The 22,084-nt window shown below is 33.9% G+C and overlaps 1 protein-coding gene across 4 annotated transcripts; it reads left to right on the top strand.

Moving 5' to 3' along the window:
• Nucleotides 1-12,813: 12,813 nt before the first annotated feature.
• Nucleotides 12,814-19,708, top strand: LOC120071281 (uncharacterized). Of its 4 annotated transcripts, XR_016527748.1 has the most exons (8): nucleotides 12,814-13,421; nucleotides 15,739-15,864; nucleotides 16,277-16,617; nucleotides 17,098-17,842; nucleotides 17,927-18,023; nucleotides 18,118-18,172; nucleotides 18,950-19,087; nucleotides 19,288-19,708. XR_016527748.1 is itself a non-coding variant. In XM_039023464.2 (7 exons), exons 1-7 carry the CDS (start codon nucleotides 12,932-12,934, stop codon nucleotides 19,348-19,350), a joined length of 1,917 nt encoding a protein of 638 aa, XP_038879392.1. In that variant the 5' UTR covers nucleotides 12,814-12,931; the 3' UTR covers nucleotides 19,351-19,708. The 4 variants fall into 4 exon arrangements, 2 of the variants coding, with proteins under 2 accessions (XP_038879392.1, XP_090166991.1); XR_016527749.1 differs by lacking the exon at nucleotides 18,950-19,087 and having other exon boundaries at nucleotides 17,098-17,808; XM_039023464.2 differs by lacking the exon at nucleotides 18,950-19,087.
• Nucleotides 19,709-22,084: the final 2,376 nt, after the last annotated feature.

The following is a 22,084-nucleotide window of genomic DNA, read 5'->3' as shown; positions in this document are numbered from 1 at the left end:
TTTATTTCTTATTCTCAATCGACGACAAGTCTAATTAATCGACACGACCAATAGTTCAAGTCGCAAAGTCTCAAGTGATTCCTATGGAGCCATTGTGAAAAGATAGTTCAAACATATATAGATAGTGTTGGTATTAAGCTTTTTGCCTTGGGGGTCTTATACCCACCTTAGATTGATTCGATCAAGGAAGAATGTACCATCGTCGAATACTCTTCTATTCATAAGATCTCCACGATTGACATCAACACTACATCATAATTGATTAGTAATTTCAATTGACGATTTTTAATTGGGATTTTCACTCCATTATAAATCAATTTCTTTCTTCGTGAATACAATTATTTAGATAAAGTTTTATCAGTCCAATCCTCACTTTCTAAACTAAATATTTTGGTCTAGAACCAAGAAAAGTATTGTTACAGAATTTTTGGGTAAGTTCAAACACGATGTAGATAGTTTAGTTAAGTGATTTTCAATTGTTGTGTATTTGTGTATTTATCTTTTAAGTTTTGTGTATTTTTTGGCGGAGGTTGGAGACTAACTAGACTTATTTGTAGGTCACATAGATATCTCATTGGAAGTATCACAAAAAACTTTCAAAAGATCTTTGATAACTACAAAACCTACGTCCGAATTATAGTGTAATTAATTTTTCTTTAACCCTAAAATGCCCTCATATGTATTTTCAATTACGTTGCAACTAATTCTACTATTTACAATTTTTTAGCATGAATACTGATTTTCTCCTAAATTACTCCCTACACTCTCGAATTTTAAAAATTGAATGTAATCTTTTTTTAAAAATCGAATATAATCTTTTTTTTCCAAATATCATGTTTGATCTTATCTTTAATTTCAAATTTTATTTTATCTAATTTTTCAATTTTCATACTGATTTTATTTTTTTGTGTTCTCAATCAACGATAAGTCTACTTTGGAGGATTGACTTCATCAATCAAATCCATTGGTGTATAGATGAAAGGTTTGACTTAATTGACCATAGACCAAGAGTTCAAGTTGCAAAGTCTCATCTTTCCAAAGTAATTCCTATCGAGTCAATTGTGAAAAGGTAGACCAAACATATGGAAAGTGGTGGCATTTGGGGTCTTAAACCTACCTTGACAGATTCGATCAAGGAAGGATGTACTATTGTTGAATATTGTTAGTTTCTCTTCTGTTCATGAGATCTTCATGTTTGACATCAACACCATATCATAATTGATTAGTAATTTCAATTGACGACTTTCAATTGGAATTTTCATACTCCAGTCTACATTGGTGACTTTCTTCATGAATGCTTTTATTTAGATACATTTTTTATCTATCTAACCCTCACTTTTTAAAGTGATATTTTGGGTTTAGAATAAGAAAAAGTATCGTTACATAGTTTTAGGTAAGTTCAAAAGTAATGTAGATGGTTTAGTTATTGGTTTTCAATTGCAGTGTATTTGTTTTTAAGTTTAATGTATTTTTTGGGCGTAGTTTGGAGACTAATTAAACTATATTTGTAGATCACATAACTATCTCATCAAAAATATTGCAAAAAACTTTCAAAAGACTTTTTATGACTATAAAACACTCATAGTGTAATTAATTTATTATTTGCATGTTTCTTTTATCAAACATACTTATTTCCTCCTAAAATATCTCGCATATTTTAAATAAAAAAAAATCATATTATTGTTTTTTTTTTTTCAAATATTAAAGCTAAACATATTTTTTTTTTCAAATATCATTTTATTTATTTGTTTTATTTTTAAATTTTTTTTAACTTATTTTATATTTTTGTATTTTGATTTTTTAATCAGTTTGAAAATTGTATACAATCAAATATCAAATTTTTTAATTAGTTTGAAAATTTTAGAGTACAGAGTGAAACAAACCAATCGTATTTAAAAAGTAGTAGAATGAAGGAAATTATGGTTGTGATGATAGATTCAAAGGTCGTGATTCTATTCAGGATCGCACCATTGTTGGCGGAGGAGCCGATTTTGGAGAGAAAAATGGCGGCAACTTTGTTGGAGGAGAGGTCGGTGCAATGCTCAAAGCTTAGCCAATTATAATCTCTAGATATTTGTTTTAATTACGATGTAATTACGAATATTTTTTAATAAGTCAATTGCAATTTCATTTGTAGGGCTAGGGTAGTTTAGACTTTTATAAATTCGTTTATTTTCTTATTTTTAATTTGTTTTGCCATTTTTTATGAATGAAATGATGAATTGCTATTTTTACAAATGAAAAGTTAAAATCCGTTATTCTTCTCATTAACCCTACAATTTTCGTTTATTTGAACCCAATACAATCCAAACGAGTTGATAACCCAACCCAAATTGTATAAGGTGGGTTGGGTTGATCGAGTTTTTGGGTCATTAGATTTTTTAACACTCCTATGCATTTCCTATAGGAGACAATAGATATACTATATAAATACCATATACTATTCTTTTTATCAATCTCTAAATTGTACCTATTACAACGTATACCTTAAGTTTACTAAACTTCTCCTTAATTTACAAGAGAATAAAGGATATCAATTGTAAATTTTGCTCTTCTGGACAAAATATTTTTTTTTTTTTTTTTTCAAAATCTTTGTTCAAGTCTACTAGATTTAATATCATATTTGATTTTTCGCTTCAAGCATTTTTTGAATAATGTATTGTCTACTTTTGAGTATAATATGCATAGATGTATTATATGAAAAACATAAATATTATTTATTCTTATTCCCTTCAAGAAATTCAAAAGAAATTCAAATATATCATATACAAATGGGTCCAAAAGAATAATTATCTTTTTAGGAGATTCTAAGGAACTTGTAATATCCAAATAATACCATATTTAAGGGGTAAAAAGGTTAAGTTATCTCTTTGAGAGATTACACATATTGATAATTTTAATTTTGAAAAAGACTTTTAATGCATGACTGATACAAGATCGATGTATGTTTTATATCACATTTGAAAAATAAAATTCTTCTTCAAAATATTACATGTGTATGGTTTAATAGAATAATTACTTCTTTTTTTATTAACATGATCCTGACCAAAATTATTAAATATAGCAACGTTCACTTTAGAGAATGATATTGATTTTTTTTTTTTAGAAACCTATGTTCATACGTTTTATTCAACGACATTTGATAAATGTTAAACTTTCTTTCTCAACCTGCTAATGCAAGAGCATAACATATTTTATATATGCTTGTTAGTTTGTAAGTATTTATAAATTTAAAATATGTGCAACTATAAGTGCAAAATAAAACAATCAGCACTAATTGATTCATATAACTTCAGGTGCATTAAATCAAAATTAGTTTTAGGAAGTGTAATTAACTATTATATCATAACTTTCATAAACTATGTCATGAGATAATTTAACAAAATATATACAATCATTTTTAACTTAAGTTCACAAATTTATCCACATGAGAATAATTTAAATATTCGACAATCAAATAAATTGCAATATTAACCAGCAAACAAAAAATTGACCAATTCAACTCTCACGTTAGTTCTTAGTAGAGGTGTTTTCTTACTATCAACTTAAATACCATTTCTAATTCATTAATCTTTTAATTAACAGTTAATTAATAAATTAATGGACACAAGTGAATTGTTAAGCTTTATTTATAATCTTATTAAAAATTAATTAGATAATCTTTATATTTATTCTAGTCATATTTGAAGATAAAAAGAGAGAATCTTAACAAATAAAGCCATATTATTGAAAAGGACTATTAACCGATAAAAAGAAAATATTATATTGAGAGAATCTTTTGAAAGAAATAAAATAGATATTATTATTTAGAAGAACTGAATTTATAATCAGTTTTTCTTTTGGGAAATTATAACGTTATTACCTGTCCATGATAACTTCCCCAATAAAAATTCTCAAATATAACTACACAAACATTTAAAATGCATAAACAATAAAACATGATTAATTACCCAGAGAAACTTTCAACAGAACCAATCCAACACAAATTATTACGAGATATAAAAGAACAGAGGCTGCAATAAACACTAAAATTATCACCTAGTTTAAAAAGTTTAGAAAGATATGACAATTCTCAATGAAAATTATAAAATAAACAAAGTACTCACAATAGATAAAAGATATATTATTCTAAACATAACGATTAACAATTGCAATAGAAACAAATAAAACTATCAACATACTTAATATGATGAGATTTAAAACTAAATCACATACTTTATGCAAAATATCAATTAATTTCAAATATACTTCACATATAAAATTATATCAATTAAAGCATAATTATACCCACCATCTTTGAACTTTAAATTTTAAATACCTTGAAAAATATAGAGAAAATTCTATCAAATCTTTTAACATTCTCGGCGTTCTAATAAATTGACATTAATCTTCAAACTAGTAGAGACTCGTGCTGTAGAATAAGATTTAAGAAATGTGCAAGAACAAAACAAAAACAAAAGAAGAGCATTAGAGAGCAAAGAAAAGAGAAGAAAGTAGAGGGAAAAATTGAAGTCAATTGTAGTGTGTATTACTAATGCATCATATGCTACTATTTATACGACATGGAATGGTGTATGTTGAAATATGAAATTCAATGGAGGTTATGGAATTTTGTAACCTATGTAGGTTATGAATATCTACACTAGATATTATATTTATAATATGTATTAAAAAATAAAGTGTTTAGTAACCACTTAAAATAGACTTTGGAAAAATGAGCTTATAAAATAAGTTAGTTTAGAATAAACATTTAGAACTAACTTAAAAGTTTCTTCTAAGTGTTTAGTGGTCAATCTCTCCCCAATTTGTATGATTCTTAAAATTACCAAAACGCCCCAAAGTCTTCTCCTTCACTTTCACCATGTTGTTGTGGTTACCACCATCTGACCACCGCATCAGCCAACTTTAGCGACCACCTTCGCCCACCACCACCTTGCAACCACTTCCAAGCAACTCTGGCGACCATCCTCTTGCCACCGTTAGCGACCACCTTTGATTGCCACCATCGGTTAACTTCGGCCATCGACGCGCCGCTAATTCCTACCACCACCACCTATGGCCACCTTCGACAACCACCCCAAACGACCAATTCTGACAACCATTATTTTAAATTATTAATTTAGAGTATTTTATAGTCGTCCTTTATAGTAATTTGATTTTAATAAAACTTTTTAGTATATAACAAACAAAACATATGTATTGTTGGGTTTTATGTCCTAAAACTCGTGGCTTGTAAACAATAAACTTATTCTGAAATTTAATAAAGTTATTATTGACGTTTGACTCAATGAAGTTCTTATTGAATATATGAATTGCTTATTTCATTTTAGAAATAAATCCAATAAACTAAAAGATCCATGACTATTACATGAGTACTTGAACTTTATATGGAGACATGAGAGTGAATCAGGTTCGAGTAAATAATCAAAATGATCTATAGTATACGAATAAGATTTGATGCCTTATTTTGGTAACACTTTCAGATGCGGCCCACTCTGTAGTTGTTACAAGGAGTTGTAAAGTGCTACAAATGAAGTATTCCTGATTTGTTCATGTGGTGACATGAGAAGTGGGGGCGTCCTGTGCAATGAATTTGCATAAGATCGGACCAAGAAATAAGTCACTTTAACTTTATAACGTTGTTTATTGTTTAAGATTGACTATTTCAAAATGATGACCTAGGTAACTTAACCTTAATCTTGAGCTATCTATGAACTCCTGTTTATTTAGGATTATCCTTAGATTTGCATAAGTGGGGGTTGGCTCAACAGCACTGGTTCAATAAGCCTCCCATTTCAGGGGTAAGACCGGGTAGATAGCTAGGGACATAGGGTGCAAGATGGAATTCACTCCCACCCATTTTTAAGGATAGTAGAGAGGTCGTTCCCTTAATGCTGACTTCAGGTCTTGAACAAGAGGCCCCACCCTCTCATTCGCCGGATAAGTATTCTGTTTATTGATTAGATCACAAACAAATTGTTCATTAGAGGATTAGTGGAACTTAAGGAACAATTGTAATCTCGAGGGTAAAACAGTCATTTGACCCAACCGTTATTACGAACAACTTGTGAAGGGTTAACTTACTAATTATGGTTATATCCAATGAACACAATATATCTACAGTGAGGTGAGTGCAACTACTGGGTTTTAGTGAAGTGACCCGATAGTTAATGAATGAGGGTTAATTCAGTGTAAAAAGTTAAGCCAATTAGTCTCGGATCGTTGGAGCTCATGATCTATAGGTCCATTAGGTCCTTTACTAGCTCATAAACTGAATAAATATTAGAATAGCGTGATAAGTTGATTTGAAACGTTCAAATTCGAATTAAGGGAATTAGTAATTATATGTGATATAATTACACGTTTAACTTTGAAATTAAACAGAATTGGAGAATTGATTAATATTTAAATATGATTTAAATATTAATTTTATGAATAAGGATTCATGGTAGCGAAATTGGAGATAAATTAATATAATATTTTATATTAAATTAATAGAATTAATTAAATTATTTAATTAATTATTATTTATTAATTTGATTAGAAAAATTAATTATTGAATTAAATTTTTATTAAATTTCAATTTTAATTAAAGAATTGAAAATTGAAAAATGATTTTTTATTTTTCAAATTTGAAAAAATGAAAGGAAATTGAAAATGAAAAAATCCCAAAATGTGGGATTTTTTCATTTAAAAAAACCTAGCACCTTAGTCACTTCCCACTCCTATTTAACAGCTTAAAAATGAAGGTGGAGTTGGAATTATTTCATGCATTCGGATTGCATGAAGCTCTTCCATTAATACACTTTTGATTGAGTGGAATATATAATGCAAATGCTGGAATTTGGCTGATGTCTCAAGGCTGAAGAAATGTTCTTCATCAAGCTGATAAACCAGTGACTTTCTCCACACAATTCCCTAAATTCTTGCTTGTTTTGAGTCCCACAACTCAATCTAAGGTTCCTAGAGAATAGTAGAAAAGCTCTAATGGTGGTCCACGACTTGAATTGGAGAAGATTGCAGCTGAATTTTGAAATTAAAGAGGATTTTCAAAGTTATGTAATGAACCCTCTTCATAGTTGATGAATATGTTTAATTTGAAGTCAAAATTGAGGAATTAGAATGCTTAATGGTCCATTTTTCTTCTACTGTGTGTTTTTTTAAACCAATAATTGGTATCAGAGAATTTTTTAAGTATTCAATTCGAGTTAATTTTGACTTGGTGGGTATTTTTTGTAAGTTATATGAAAATGGTGAACTGATATGGTTTTTCTGAATTTTGGCATTAAATTCTCTTTAATTATGTTGTAATTCCTATAATTGGCTCTTGATTGATGGGCCTTAATGTGTGCTTAAGTGTCTATAATTTGATTGGAGTCATTAGAATTGAAATTAAGTTGTAATTGAAGAAAGAAGTGAAGAAGGTCGAGCAGCAGAAACTGGAATTTCAGCCACTACCTTGCAGTGTCGTGACGCTGTGTTTGAAGCGTTACGATGCTATTTTTCGTTCCAGCCCAAATTTTGAAGATGACCCTGTGGCGTTGCAACGTTGGGATGCAGTGTTGCAATGTTGTTCATCCCAGCCCAGCATGCATGCCTGAGCCCAAACCGATGGTCCAAGTGAATCGGTTTGGGTCAAAGAGGACTGGTTCGACCTAATTAAGCTCGGTTTAGCCTAATTTTAAGCATTAGAGGTCCGGTTCGAGAGGTTCAGATCTGATTCGGGGCGGTTCGAGCGATTCAGAAGTGTTTTGGAACCAAATTTGGTTGTTTTATGTAATAATTAGGCCTTCGTTTGCTTGAAAATGCCAAAACTAAAACCGTATCAGTTTGTGTTTAATTATTTATGCATGTGATGTATGCTATAATTAAATAAATCTTGTATATGCATATAGTATGTCATATAGATTTAAAATCCCACCATAGGAAGCATGTTACATGCATTGAAAGTATGTTATAAGGTGTTATAATACATGTTTAGGGTTTCATATGTTTTAATATAAGTGTTATATTAAATCATGAGATATCTGATGTATGTTATGGATGTACAACATGTCTAAAGTTATATAAGTTCTTATAAAATTGGGTTAGACATTTAAAATCCATAACAAAAGATAAGATGCATACTCATGTAGGTTAACCACTTGTTTTAATAGTTAAAATAGGTCGTTATCTTATAAGACTTAGGTTACAAACTCAATTGGTATATAATCCTGTCCAATGCTAGAGGAATTTAAGTTGACGGTTTACGTAAAACCTCCTACTTGAGGATTATGGCCGAATAATTGAGTGTTGTTAACCAGTTTTATGAGCAATACATGAGTGGTGTGAGGTTTTAAAACTGGTTTATCACCTAGACTTACTAAACACCTAGACTTACTAAACATCTAGACTTAGATTGTTTAATTAGTCGGAACAAACCTAAGTAAACATATACCCAAAACAAATGTTAAGACATTTCAGTAGGAGTTTAGTAGCATTTATGATATGTTATTAGAACACTTCAGTGGGAATCTAATAACATATACGATATGTTAGAACGCTTCACTGGGAGATTAATAATATATTCAATATGTTATTTTTAGCTCCCGCGTCCCTAAAATTGTTGGGATTTGTGTCATAATTCTCCCAAAGTCTCATTGTTTGTAATGATACACATTGTTTTTGAAGGATCTCTTACCGAAGAGTTCCATGGCGCGTTCGGATCGCTCCGATCTTACAGTGACCGAAATACAACAATGTACATTCAAAACGTACAGTTATGCAAACAAATCTTAATTAACGGCATGCTATGAACAAGATAAACAAGGGAGATGAGTTGCCATACTAGTTGAAGACAATCTTTAATCTTTGAAACTCAACGCAACGGAACCCTCCAAGCGATCTACCAATGCCCAGCAGCACCCCATAGTCACTCTTACTTTAAACGTTGCCATACTAGTTACTCTTATTATCTCCAATGAATTTACATAAGATTGGACCAAGAAATAAGTCACTCTTACTTTATAACGTTGTTTACTGTTTGAGACTGACTATTTCAAAATGACGATCTAGGTAACTTAACCTTAATTTTAACCTAACTATGAACTCTTGTTTATTTGAGATTATCCTTAGATTTGCATAAGTGAAGGTTGACTCAACAACACTAGCTCAATAAGCCTCCCTTTTAAAGAGTAAGACCGGGTAGATAGCTGGGGCCATAGATTGCAAGATGGAATTCACTCTTACTCATTTTCAGATATAATAGAGAGGTTGTTCCCTTAAGTGCTAACTCCAGGTCTTGAACAAGGGGCCCCGTCCTCTTATTGGCCCGAGAGGGATTCTATTTGTTGATTAGATCGCAAACAAATTGTTCATTAGAGGATCAATGGAACTTAGGGAACAAAAGGTAATCTTGAGGGTAAAATAGTCATTTGACTCAGCTGTTATTGTGAACAACTTGTGAAGGGTTAACTTACTAATTATGGTTATATCCAATGAACACAATATATCTACAGTGAGGTGAGTGCAACTACTGGGTTTTAATGAAGTGACCCGATAGTTAATGAATGAAGGTTAATTCAATGTAAAGAGTTTAGCCAATTAATCTCGGATCGTTGGAGCCCATGATCTGTAGGTCCATTAGGTCCCTTACTAGCTCACAAACTGAATAAACCTTAGAATAACGTGATAAGTTGATTTGAAACGTTCAAATTCGAATTAAGGAAATTATTAATTATATATGATATAGTTACACGTTTAATTTTGGAATTAAACGGAATTGGAGAATTGATTAATATTTAAATATGATTTAAATATTAATTTTATGAATAGGGATTCATGGTAGTGGAATTAGAGATAATTTAATTTAATATTTTATATTAACTTAATAGAATTGATTAAAATTCTTAATTAATTATTATTTATTAATTTTATTAGAAAAATTAATTATTGAATTAATTTTTATAAAATTAATAAAATTTCAATTTCAATTAAAAGAATTGAAAAATGAAAAATGATTTTTTATTTTGAAAAGTTTCAAAATTAAAAAAAGAAAAGAAAATTGGAAATGAAAAAAAATCCCAAAATGTGGGATTATTCCACTTCAAAAAACTAGCACCTTAGTCACTTCCCACTCCCATTTAACCACTAAAAAATGAAGGTGGAGCTGGAATTATTGCATTCATTCATTCGTTCTTGCGACGTAGAGATAGATTCAAGCATCTGGTTCATTTGATGATTGGCGATGGACGATCTTGTTTTGTTTGGTGGGATTCTTGGTTGCCAGGGGGCGCAGTTTGGATTCATACGGGTTTATGGTGGTTCATAATGCAATGGGTAGTTTGGAAGCGTGGTTGTCAGAGTTCTTGGATGGTGAGGGAGGTTGGAGGTGGCCTATAGTATCTTGGGAGTTGCTTGAGATCTGGGGTCTTATTCAGGTAGTGGGGCCTAGGGTGAGGGGAGAAGATTATTGAGTTTGGGTGTCGGATGCTAGTGGTCGATTTTCTATAGCTAGTGCTTGGGAGAGTATACGTCCTCGTTGTCCTAGAGTGTCTTGGACTGGTATTTTGTGGGCGGAGGGGGGGGGGGGAGGTGATATTCTACGTCGCTCTTTCTGTGCATGGTTAGTAGTGAGGGACATGTTGGGTACGCGAGATTGGTTGAGGAGTTAGGGTGTGCTATCAGGGGTGGGGGGGGGGGGGTGTCTTCTATGTGAGGAAGGTGTGGAGTCGCGGGATCATTTATTTTTTGAGTGTGGGTTTGGAAGAGAGGTGTAGTCTAGTGTGTTGCGTCAGTTGGGTTCGACGCATCGGATGGCTGGTTGGGATGTAGAGTTAAGTTGGTTGTGCCGAGTGGGGTCGGGTAAGGGGGTGTGTAGTAAGTTGTTTCGTGTTTCCTGGTGTATGTCCATTTACTACATCTGGCAGGAGCGTAATCGACGGCTGCATGGAGGTCGACCGAGGTCAGTGTCTGCTCTGGTTCACCTTATGGTCTCTACGGTTCGTGCTCGTGCTACTTCCTAGCGGGTTGACCTTCTTGGTCTTATCTAGTGTGTGTACGGATGTTTTTTCTTTTTGAACTTCACGTTGTTCTCCATTTTGCTGTAGCCCCTAGTTTGTAGGGTTTTGGGTTCTTTTCTCTACCTTTCTTCCTGGTGATTTGCGAGTTTGCGTCTATGGTTTTGTTCTGGTCTTATCTTGTTGGTTTTGTTTTGGTTTTGTTGCCTTGTCTTTGCCTGTGCTCTGTTGCTTTGATACCTTGATCCCGGGCTATGGGATCCTCCTTGTTATTGTATAATAATATCACCTATTCTAAAAAAACTCCTCCATTAATACACTATTGATTGAATGGAATATATCATGCAAATGCTGGAATTTGGCTAATGTCTCAAGGCTGAAGAAGTGTTCTTCACCAAGCTAATAAACAAGTGAATTTTTCCACACAATTCCCTAAATTCTTGCTTGTTTTAAGTCTCACAACTCAATCTAAGGTTCCTAGAAAACAGTAAAAAAGATTTAGTGGTTGTCCATGACTTGAATTGGAAGAGATTGCAGCTGAATTTCGAGATCGAAGAGGATCTTCAAAGGTATGTAATGAAACCCTATTCATAGTTGATGAACATGCTTAATTTAAAGTCAAAATTGAAGAATTAGAATGCTTAATAATTCGTTTTTCTTCCGCTGTATGTTTCTTTAAACCAACATGTATATACAAAAACACTTTTGAGCAAAAGGTGCAAAACACGACTCTTTTTATTTTAAGTAGTTTTTTTTTATCAAAAGTGTTTAAATGAGATTTTTTAAAAATATTTTTCCCATGTCAACCCAAACAGACCCTTAATTTTTTTTCTTTTAACAATATGTGGAGTAATGGGTCGAACTCAGACCTCGAGTTAATAATATAAATTTATGTCAGTTGAGTTATGTTATGTTGATAAGTCTGAAAATTTTAAAAAGTAGTTTTTGTTTTTAGTATTTAACTAAAAATTCAATTATTTATTTGGCGAAGGTAAAAACTATAATTGAAAAATTGAGAGAAAGTAAACATAAAATTTAAAAATATTAAATTAAAATGAAATTTTTATCAAATGAGGTACAAATTTTCCAACTTGAGCTCAAGTAGCTCAAGTAGCATGAGCTCAGGTATAGTGCTTGCCACATAGATTTCGATGCTTAAGTTAGCAAGAAATTTTTGGTGGCAAGAAGAAAATTTTAGTATGAGAATGGACTTATTTCCTTGGTGAGTCATCATCCTATTTATAGAATTCTCTTGATCCAATCCTTTTCGGTCATCCCTCCAACCCTAACCTTCTCTTTGGACCTAACCCAGCCCCCTTTTAGGGCCGTCTTCATTGGGTCGGTCTCGGCATGGGCCGAGGCCGAGCCTTGCAATATGGGTTGCTACCCATGTCGTTTCATCCCATCCATATCTATTCTGGCTTGGGCTTCATTTTCATTCTCTACGCTTTTGTCCTTAAGCATAAAATAGTCTATGACATGTTAAATTAACATTTTCAAAATAAGTATGAAACATGTTTTTAATCCTTTAAAATCAATTTAGATGATTTGAAAATTATATTTAAAAAATATAAAATCAAATATTAAATTAATTTTGAAGGATGAAATGCACGTTTTATAATGATTTTAAAACTGATAAGAGTAGTTTTCGAAAATGCACTAAATGTTTATGAAAGAAGTCAAAGTAAATATAGGACATATCATTTCTATCATAAAACATAACATCAACCTGGGGCTCAAGAGTTGAATTCTGACCTATGCGTGGTAAAAAAGAAAAAGAAAAAAAGAATGTTTATAAAACAAGAATGCATGAAATATTTATTTAAAAATAAATAAAGAAACAAGAGTAAAAGCAGAGGAGATGCGAGAGATTGAGCCGCCAAAGGATTGTACACAACGGAGCTCCTTTGTCTCTGTTCTTCTGAATCCACTTCATGGATGCTCGCCGAGGCTCCCGCGTCGTCAACCCCAAAGTTCGTCAGGTCGGATTCTTCACTCTCGACGCTCCTAATCCCCCCGGCCGCTCCCTCTCCGGTCCCGCCGACTGTGCCCCTTCTCAACAATCCCTCTCTCCTCCCTCTAATTCCTTGTCTCCTGTCATGATTCCCCCTCCCCGTCATCTCTCCGATAACCTTGCTTCTCGCTCTGCTGTTTTTCCTGTTCCAGCTCCCACCAATTGGAGGGATTCCGCCGATCATATTCATGTTGGTAGCTATAACCCCTCCGAAATGCTGCTTGCTACCTCGCCTTCCAGTAGAATTGGGGATGAAGAGCTGGATATGTCTGAGGATTCTTCCACCTCCGTTCCTTATCGCAGGAGTGGTTCCGGGAAGATTGCCTCGAGCTTTCCTGGTGTTGGAATCCACTTGGCGGCTAAGTCGTCGCAGGTGCTGTTGGAACCTAATAAGTCTGTTGGAGTTGCAGGTGATGTTGCATCGCTTTGTTGGATGGAATTTAATCCCTACTATTTCCCCTTTTCGTTGATGTCGGAGGGATTGTTTTTATTAATGTCTCTGCTAATTTTGGGCTTGTACATTTCTTTTTTGAGGTACATCATTTTAATGTAGTATTGACTTTATACATCTAATTATTACGCTTTTTGCTGTACATTTCTTTTTCATATCAATTGGAAGATGGGGTTTGTGGCTGTGTTTTCATGTGGAATCAATTGTGGATATTCTTTTTTGTAATGAAAATTTGGTTCTTATCATAACAGAAAAGAAAGAAGAAAAATGTGATCTGTATTTTAAGGCAAAGCTATTTATAAATAGAAGAGTGGAATTCTAATTTCAGATCCTAATACCCACAGGCCACAAAACTAATACCAGATAACTTCCTGCTGCGGCCCTTTGCCAAACGCCCATGCTAAATACATTTCACTTATATTTTGATCTCGATATCACTTATAAAATAGTGCTCATTACTTGCTACACATTTGCTGTTTTAGTGGGTTTACTTTGCTGTGCTAATTAATTGTTTTGTCAAGAGTGCTACTGCATCACGTATGCAAGCTAAAGGTTAATGTAGTCAGAAGTTGAGGGTCTTGTTTTAATTCAAGATAAATTTTCTTTAATGAAATGTTTTGTATGAGCTTTGATTCACGTTTGATGGAAAAGAAAAAGAACCATTTGCCCTGTATATAATTTAAATTTGTTCAGTTTTATTGTTTGAGAGAGTCTAGAGAAGAAAACAGAAAGAATCATGAAGAAAACAAAGGACATGGTTAATAGAAGAGGGAAAGTGTGGGTCTTTCAAGAAAAGAAAGAGGATAAGAAATTGAAAAGAAAAAAGAAAGGGGAAATCAACATGAGCTGGTACAGGGACCAAAGGGGCTAACGGATAATGCTTTTAAGGTTATGGATTCAAATAAAACTGTTACAGCAATTGAGATTTTGATGATATATTGTTGTAGGTTAGGCAGTTATCTTGTGGAGCTAGTTGAAGAGTGCTCTCTGTTTTTTTTTTCTTTATTTTTTCCTTCTTCCTGGAGGAGTGGGAGGAATATGAAGAAAAGTGTAGTTGAATATTGAGAGTGTGGGAGGGAAGTGTATTTTGTTGGGGTTGAGAAGAAAGAAAAGTTGAGTATGAAAACTGAGAGAGTGGGAGAGAAGTGACCCACGCTTGCCTTAATACTATGGATAGGCTCCAAAAGCGTTGCCCTTGGATTAGCCTCTCCCTCATGGTGCTGCCTCTATCAACAGTATAATGAATTTGTGCGGCATGCGTTCTTTGACTGCCCATTCACTAGTGAGATTTGGTACGAGATTTTAGAGGCATTTAGTTGGTCTGTGGTTCTCTCTCGTGATACTCAAGGCTGGCTTCGTTTGATGGTCTGCCACCACCCTTTCAAACCTTCTAAGGATCGTTTATAGCTGAGCATATCAGTGCTGTTTTCTGGAAGATTTGGGACGAAAGGTACTCAAGAATCTTCCAAAGCAAATCTAGATTGACAAAGGACATTATAGATACTTGTATTCAATCAACTTTTTTTTGGTGTAAAGATTTACCGACTATACATAGTCATAGCTTATCTTTCCTTATCGCTAATGGGAAACATTTTTTGTATATCCTCTAAATGAGGCCCCTTTATTCCTTTGTCATCTTTGGATATTACGTTCTATCAATGAAATTGTTTCTTATCCAAAAAAAGAGTATGAAAACTGGGCAACGCCACAACCAATTGAAGAGAGGCTTTTTGAATGGTGGGTGGATATGGACACAGACACTCGCAAACATCAACCTATTTGGTTTGGTCAACTTTCCTACTTTTCCTTTAAATATATGTGTAATAGTGTGTCCTTAACTGCAGTTCGAGCTGTTGATGGCTCCCTTGAAATTGTAGTACTTGGCAGACCTTATATAATAGTTGGGAAGATGTAATTTTGCATTATTCATATTTTCTGTTGTTTATTTTATTAAATTAGCAATCGCGACAATAAAACATTGTCTACTATTCCACTTCAGATTGGAATTTGTCAATTCTTTTCTGATCCTGACATGCTTGCATGGTCTGGCTATAGACAATATCGAATTTAAAACTTCACAAATATTGATGGGCCAAAGATTTCTTGAAATTAAGGATTAAAAAGGAAAAAAAATGGATTTCTTCAAAAAGAAAGGAGAAAAAAAAAAAAGAATGAAATTCTGCATGGTTGTGAATGTGCTACCATGCTACTTTACTTTCTCATGAATCTTGCATTGGGATTATTGATTTCTCATTTCTACTGCTTTGCTCTTGCAGAAAAGAATGGAGGGGCTTCCACAGAGGTACAGAATCGACAGCCACCATCAAATTCAAAACCCCTGAAGGCAAAAACGACAAAGGCTGAGAGACGAGCTCTACAGGAGGCACAACGAGCTGCAAAAGGTTCAGCTAAGGGTTAAATTTCCAATTCAATCATTTTAAATGTACCAGGAGCTATATTGTAGTGCTCATTTCTAAAAAATGCAAATCAGGCTAGAATGAAACAATTTTTGGATGCTAAGAAATGTAGAGTGTTTAGTGAATGCAATTTAGTGCATTGATAAATTGGAGTGTTTGTAGATATTGGTGACTCCTTGCCTTGTGGGATTAAAAGTTTCTATAACCTGGACTAACTAATTGCATGTGTAATATTTTACTGGTCGCTCTATTTGGTTATAAATGCTAGTAATTATCCTTTTTCCTTTTCTTTGGATATTTGTGCTATAGAAAAGTTTCAAGAGCTCATACAGTAACTAGTTAATATGTTTATTTACTTATTGATAAATGCTTTGTTTGTTTATTTGTTCAATAAAAGGTGAAGCGAAGAAGTCAGGTCACGCTCCTGGTAAAGCTGTGAAGCAGCCCTCAGCTATGAGAGATAGCACTGCTGCACCTTCGGTGGCATCTACTGACAAAAGAGGAGGTGATCGCACACTTGATAAAGAAAGGAAGAAAGATATTCCCCCTCCACGAATGCAGTTTGATGATAAAAGCAGGGTAGAAAAGGCTAAAAAGCGAGCAGTTTTCAACCAAACCGAAGCTAGAAATAGGGTTGAATTATTTCGCCATTTGCCACAATACGAGCAGGGAACTCAGCTTCCTGATCTCGTGTCAAAGTTTTTCCAACTTGACCCCATTCATCCTGCCATTTACAAGGTGTGTTGTGGTGGGGGGGTAATTAGCTAATACTGTTTATAATTTACTCTAGACCATAAATTGCGACCAGCATAAAATCTGTTTAGTACAGAAGACCTTGGATTAATGAGATAATTTGTCCACTCTTTGAAGAAGAATACCAATAGGAAGTCCACCAGAATACAAAGCATCTACAACAATTCAAATGAGAAACTCATAGCTTCTCCCTGTTTGATTAGGACTCTTCTGTTATTTATTCATTTGTTATTTTTTTTTATCACATTGGTTATCTATGATAATAGTTATATTTTTATGGGCCTCTATGCACTCACAACATGGTTATTTGCATGTATGGCTTCTTAATAAGCAATGTATCCCTTTATTTTTGGTGGTGAAATAATTAATTAATTGTCTCATATACTTATGGTTAATTCATAATATCAACGACATATTGGCTGACTAGTGTTTGTCTAATCTAGTCACATACCTATACTTTATCAGGTTGGTTTACAATATATGGCCGGGGATATATGTGGAGGCAATGCTCGTTGTATTGCTATGCTTCATGCATTTCAACAGGCCATCAAAGACTACTCAACTCCACCACAGAAGTCTCTAGGTAGAGATTTAACTGCAAAAATTGGTAGCTATGTGTCATTCTTCAACGAGTGCAGGCCGCTGTCTATTAGCATGGGGAATGCAATTCGGTTTTTGAAAAACCTCATTGCCAAATTACCATTGAATCTTCTGGAATCTGAAGTAAAAGCTACACTTTGCTCAGATATCAATCGCTTTATCAATGAAAAGATTGTAATTGCAGACGAGGTCATAGTTAGACATGCTGCTACCAAAATCAGGGATGGAGATGTTCTTCTCACATATGGATCGTCTTGTGCTGTAGAGATGCTTCTATTATATGCTCATGAGCTCGGAAAAGAATTTCGTGTTGTGGTGGTGGATTCCCGTCCAAAACTAGAAGGGCAAGCATTGCTCCGTAGGCTCATAGGGAGGGGCCTAAGTTGTACATACACTCATATAAATGCTATTTCTTATGTTATGCACAAAGTAACAAGAGTTTTTCTGGGGGCTGCTGCCGTATTATCTAATGGAACCGTATATTCAAGAGTGGGAACTGCAGCTGTTGCCATGGTTGCTAACGCATTCCATGTTCCAGTCTTAATCTGTTGCGAAGCCTATAAATTCCATGAAAGGGTACAACTTGATTCAATTTGTTTTAATGAATTAGGTATATATTATTATGTTATCTTCTCTCACATTTCCTTCAAGAAGAGGGACAAAGGACAGTGTCTGAGCAATTTTGAATTTGCAGGCGATCCGGTTGCTATCTCAAAGGTTCCGGGAAGGAAGGATATTAATCATCTAGATAATTTGACTGCTAAAGAACAACTGCAACATCTAAATTTAATGTAAATTAAAGAGTAGACGATGATATATGAATATGATAACTAGTTATTGTACCTCAAAGTGATATATTCTAACTTTGTGGGGGTACTTTTTCAGGTATGACGCCACACCTTCAGATTACATCTCAATGATTGTCACAGATTATGGCATGGTACGTTTGGTTCAATCAATATCATACACACACACACACTCTTTCTCTCTGTCTCCGGCACTTCTTCAGACATATACTTGTATTCCTGCTTGTTGTACTTGGATGGCTGCCTTGTTATCTTTTTCCTCCCGCTCCTGCCTTAAGGGGTTAAATTTTTGGTGCATCTCATTTTTATGTTTCTTCATTTCCTTGGTAACAATTACCACTAAACTGTTCTCAACATTTCAGCGAAATTTAGAAAACCAAAAATAGTAGTTTTCAGAGTAATAAATATATCAGATATGCTAATGACAATGGAACCTTTACCTATCTCTAAAACGGCATGATTGTCCTCACTCATGTAACATGGATCTCTCCCTTCCTTTAACCAATATGGGACTTTCTTTGAACCTAATAAGTTAAAGACCTATTAATCTTTTTTACTTCTACAGTTTCTTCTGTTAACTTTCCTTTATATTGATTGTAACTTCTCTCAGATTTTCTTCTTCCTCTTATCTTGTACATTTTTACCATCTCTTTAGAGCCTTTATGCACACTTAGACTCCTTTTTATATGTAAGAGGAGATTGATCTTACTCTTGTAAACTCTCTTGGATTATTATTGACTTTGAACATGGACCAAAGCTAGTTGGACTATTTTAGGTAGCTCTAAGGAAAAATGAGAAAAATGCAATTGATTGGTACATGGAGAAAATTTCTCTGTGGAATGAAATTTGTTCTGTGGCTTCACTTTTGAGTTTGGGATTTTTTGTCCGACGTAGTGATTGTGCGGTTGCAGAAAAACATCTTGCAAATACCAACTAAAATGACATCATGCTAGATTCTACAAAAGATCGACTCATGCAGCCGTTTTTTCATCCAGATGACTTGTTTTCATGTCCGAAAGCAAACTTACGTTTGGGATAATTTCTGTGAGGTCAAGCATACTAAGCTCTAGTCCTATAACTGTTATAAGATCATCCATGTCCATTATGAATGCCACTTTGCTCTGTCATCTGTAATTCTATTTGTATGATGACTTGATGAGTGCTGATTCTTGACATTCCAGTGGTCAGCATTGGAAGGTAAGAGTTTTGAGTAAGCCTTGAGTAAAAAAAAATTCTTTTTGTTCTGTAGATCCCACCTACAAGTGTTCCGGTGATTGTGCGTGAGTATCGGAGAGAGCACCTGTGGATATAAGAAGGTTGAAAATGACCCTTCACTTTGAAGGAAGCTTATTTCTTCTTGGATGAATGATCGTGCAAGAAATAGCCTAATCATGCTGCAAGGAGTTTTGTTTGAATCAGAATCTGCACCTTGATACAACCTTTTATTATGCTGTACTGGTTTCAAATTTTGATTTTGGTAAATTGACAGTTAGCTAAGAGTGCGATTGTTGCAGCCTCTCCTTACAGTTTTCCAAGTGTTTTTCTGGGAGAATATATTATGGCAGGCTTATAGCTTGAAAGTCGATGTCAATAGGAATATTAAAAATAAATCATGCAATTTGTAGAATTTATTTCAATCAATGAATGAGATTTTAATTGTTCCTTTATTAGACTACAGTTGTGTAATATAGAATTTGGTAAATAAGTTCAGTTATGTAATCTTTTACTTGTATTTCACATCTAATACACGTGCTTATTATGGTTTTATAAATTACTTGGGGGAGTCAAAGTTGGTTCTTTTTTATGAGCTTTATTTATGCTATTCTAGGTTATAATCGGTTGGCGCAAGAAACTCGCACAGAGGTCTTGACTGCTTCTTCAGCCTGCTCCTTTAGTCCTGATATTTTGCTGGAGTTGACTTATGCAAGAGTACTCGTACCAATGTTGTAATTAGTTGAGTATGTTCTGATGTTTAAGTTAGTATTTACCTTAGCAAAACATAGAAAAATTACTTATACTTTGATATTTGTCGATATGTGGGCCCTCCTTTGATACCTACTTAAGGATATGTATAACACCGACAATATCTGAATGGGTGTGACCTTTGAGGTTGCAGAGTGTCAGCAACAAGCTCGGTTAGGTCGTTTTCCCTTTGGTGAAACTCCATAAGCTCGATCAGTTGACCTTGAAATTCGACTCGAAACGTGAGGATTCAGCTTTTTATTTTGGGACATGTGGGCCCTTACAGACCTCTATTCTCCTTTGGCTTGAGTCAAAAGTTTTAATATTAATAGAGATAACAAGAGGTTTGGATCATATCAGATGTTTCCAACTATTGCATTGCCCACCAAAGGGAGCTGAGTTTTGAGATGTCAGAGCAGCTGCTTAGCAACTTGTCCTTTGGATTTTTTTTTGTACACCTTCCATTATTGTTTCAGCTCATTATTAGCTGATGAGAACAATGATCGAGGATTTTGTTTGAATGCTTTTGTACTATAGCTTTGTATACTCTTTTCATAGCTTGGGTTGTTATTGTTATTCCATTTGTACATTTTGCCATGCAAATCAACCGATGAGAATCTCATATGGCTCACTTCAATGCCTTCAATCGTTGCAGCTTCTCGTCGCTCGGTGGATTCTACTTTTGCCTTATAAAACAAAAACAAACAGCAAAAACTTCGATATAAACGTAATGATGGTTGATGATAAATTGTAGTTCTGTTGACAAGATTCGATGAGATGCACATTTCAAAAGGTATATATTATCATTAACTAAAGCATAGTGTGTTTATTAAATAAATAAATATACTCTTTTTCCTCGGATTTTTTTAAAAAAATAATATTTATTTTAAAATATAATGATAAAAATAGGGTTGGAGGGAAACTTTTTCTAAGAATAGGTGTTTTGGAAAACTATTGACAAAATTGGGGTAGACGATTGCCATGTGGCAAACTTGTGTACCCGGTACACGAGTACCGTTTAATTCAGTCAGCACCACGTCGGCTGACTGGTTGACCGGTCAGACACAAACTCGTGGACTCGGTCCACGATTTGCTTATTTTTTTTCTTTTTTTTTTAAAGTTTGTTGACTATTTTTTTTAATTGTAGATGTACAACAATATTAAAACTTTAGAAATTGGTCAATAAATTCCTTCATTATTAAACTTAATTATATATTTAATCTACAATGAAAACATCTTGCACTCATATTAAAAAAAATGTCATGATATTAAAGAATATTTACAATTAGTTCTTTAATTTATAATTTGAAAATGAAAGTTTACATGAAATTTAAAACGACCCCTGGCCCTTACCCCTCATGGGATTGACTTCGTGTCTCTCTAAATTAGGTTCACCCTGTTGTCACTGTCGTCTACGACGAATACGTCTTCGATTGGTGTCAGCAACATTGAGTCACTTTTTTGTTGAATAATACCTTCTACGTTGACCATTGTTTGCTGACACATTGAACCCAATTTTGGTAAGTTGTTCTATACTGAATATTGTTGAAATCGCTGATAAAATTATTCTGTACAATAAAAAAAAATATATTAAACAATATCCATATCATATATATGGAAAATGTTTGATTTTAAATCTCTTACCATGCAGTAATAATAAGCGTCGTCAGGTGTGATAAATCGCTCGTGATCGAATTGTACTAGGAAAAGTAGTCGTCTGATACAACTGACCCATTTGTTAATTCTCCCTGTGCATAATGATAATGTCGTCCATGCTAGTAGGATAAATATTCCGCATGGATTCGACGTCAGTCTTGATCATGCTTACCTCTCAAACCGATCTAGTGTAGTGCTGGGAGTATATAGGACAACGAAGGTATCGTTTGTCGCAGACCGAACTATCTCAACACACGATCTGGATGATGCCACTCTACTATATGAAAGCATATAATTATATGAAAGCATATAAGAGGGTTAACGGTCAACTAGATGTCTTCACAAACGTTCTTCCAGTCATACTGTAGTGAACCTGTCAATGGTTGCACGTCCACTCGTAACCCAAATTGTATGGCAACATCCTGCAG

Source organism: Benincasa hispida, chromosome 2, assembly GCF_027475165.1.
Source record: "Benincasa hispida cultivar pf3 chromosome 2, pf3_genome.v1.1, whole genome shotgun sequence".
Classification (NCBI taxonomy): Eukaryota; Viridiplantae; Streptophyta; class Magnoliopsida; order Cucurbitales; family Cucurbitaceae; genus Benincasa; species Benincasa hispida.
This window is presented reverse-complemented; position numbering and strand designations above follow the sequence as displayed.

Coding starts and splice junctions, on each gene's coding strand:
- LOC120071281 (XM_039023464.2), top strand. CDS start 12,932: ATGGATGCTCGCCGAGGCTCCCGCGTCGTCAACCCCAAAGTTCGTCAG. Junction 15,865..16,276: donor GGCACAACGAGCTGCAAAAG/GTTCAGCTAAGG, acceptor GTTCAATAAAAG/GTGAAGCGAAGAAGTCAGGT. Junction 16,618..17,097: donor TTCATCCTGCCATTTACAAG/GTGTGTTGTGGT, acceptor ATACTTTATCAG/GTTGGTTTACAATATATGGC.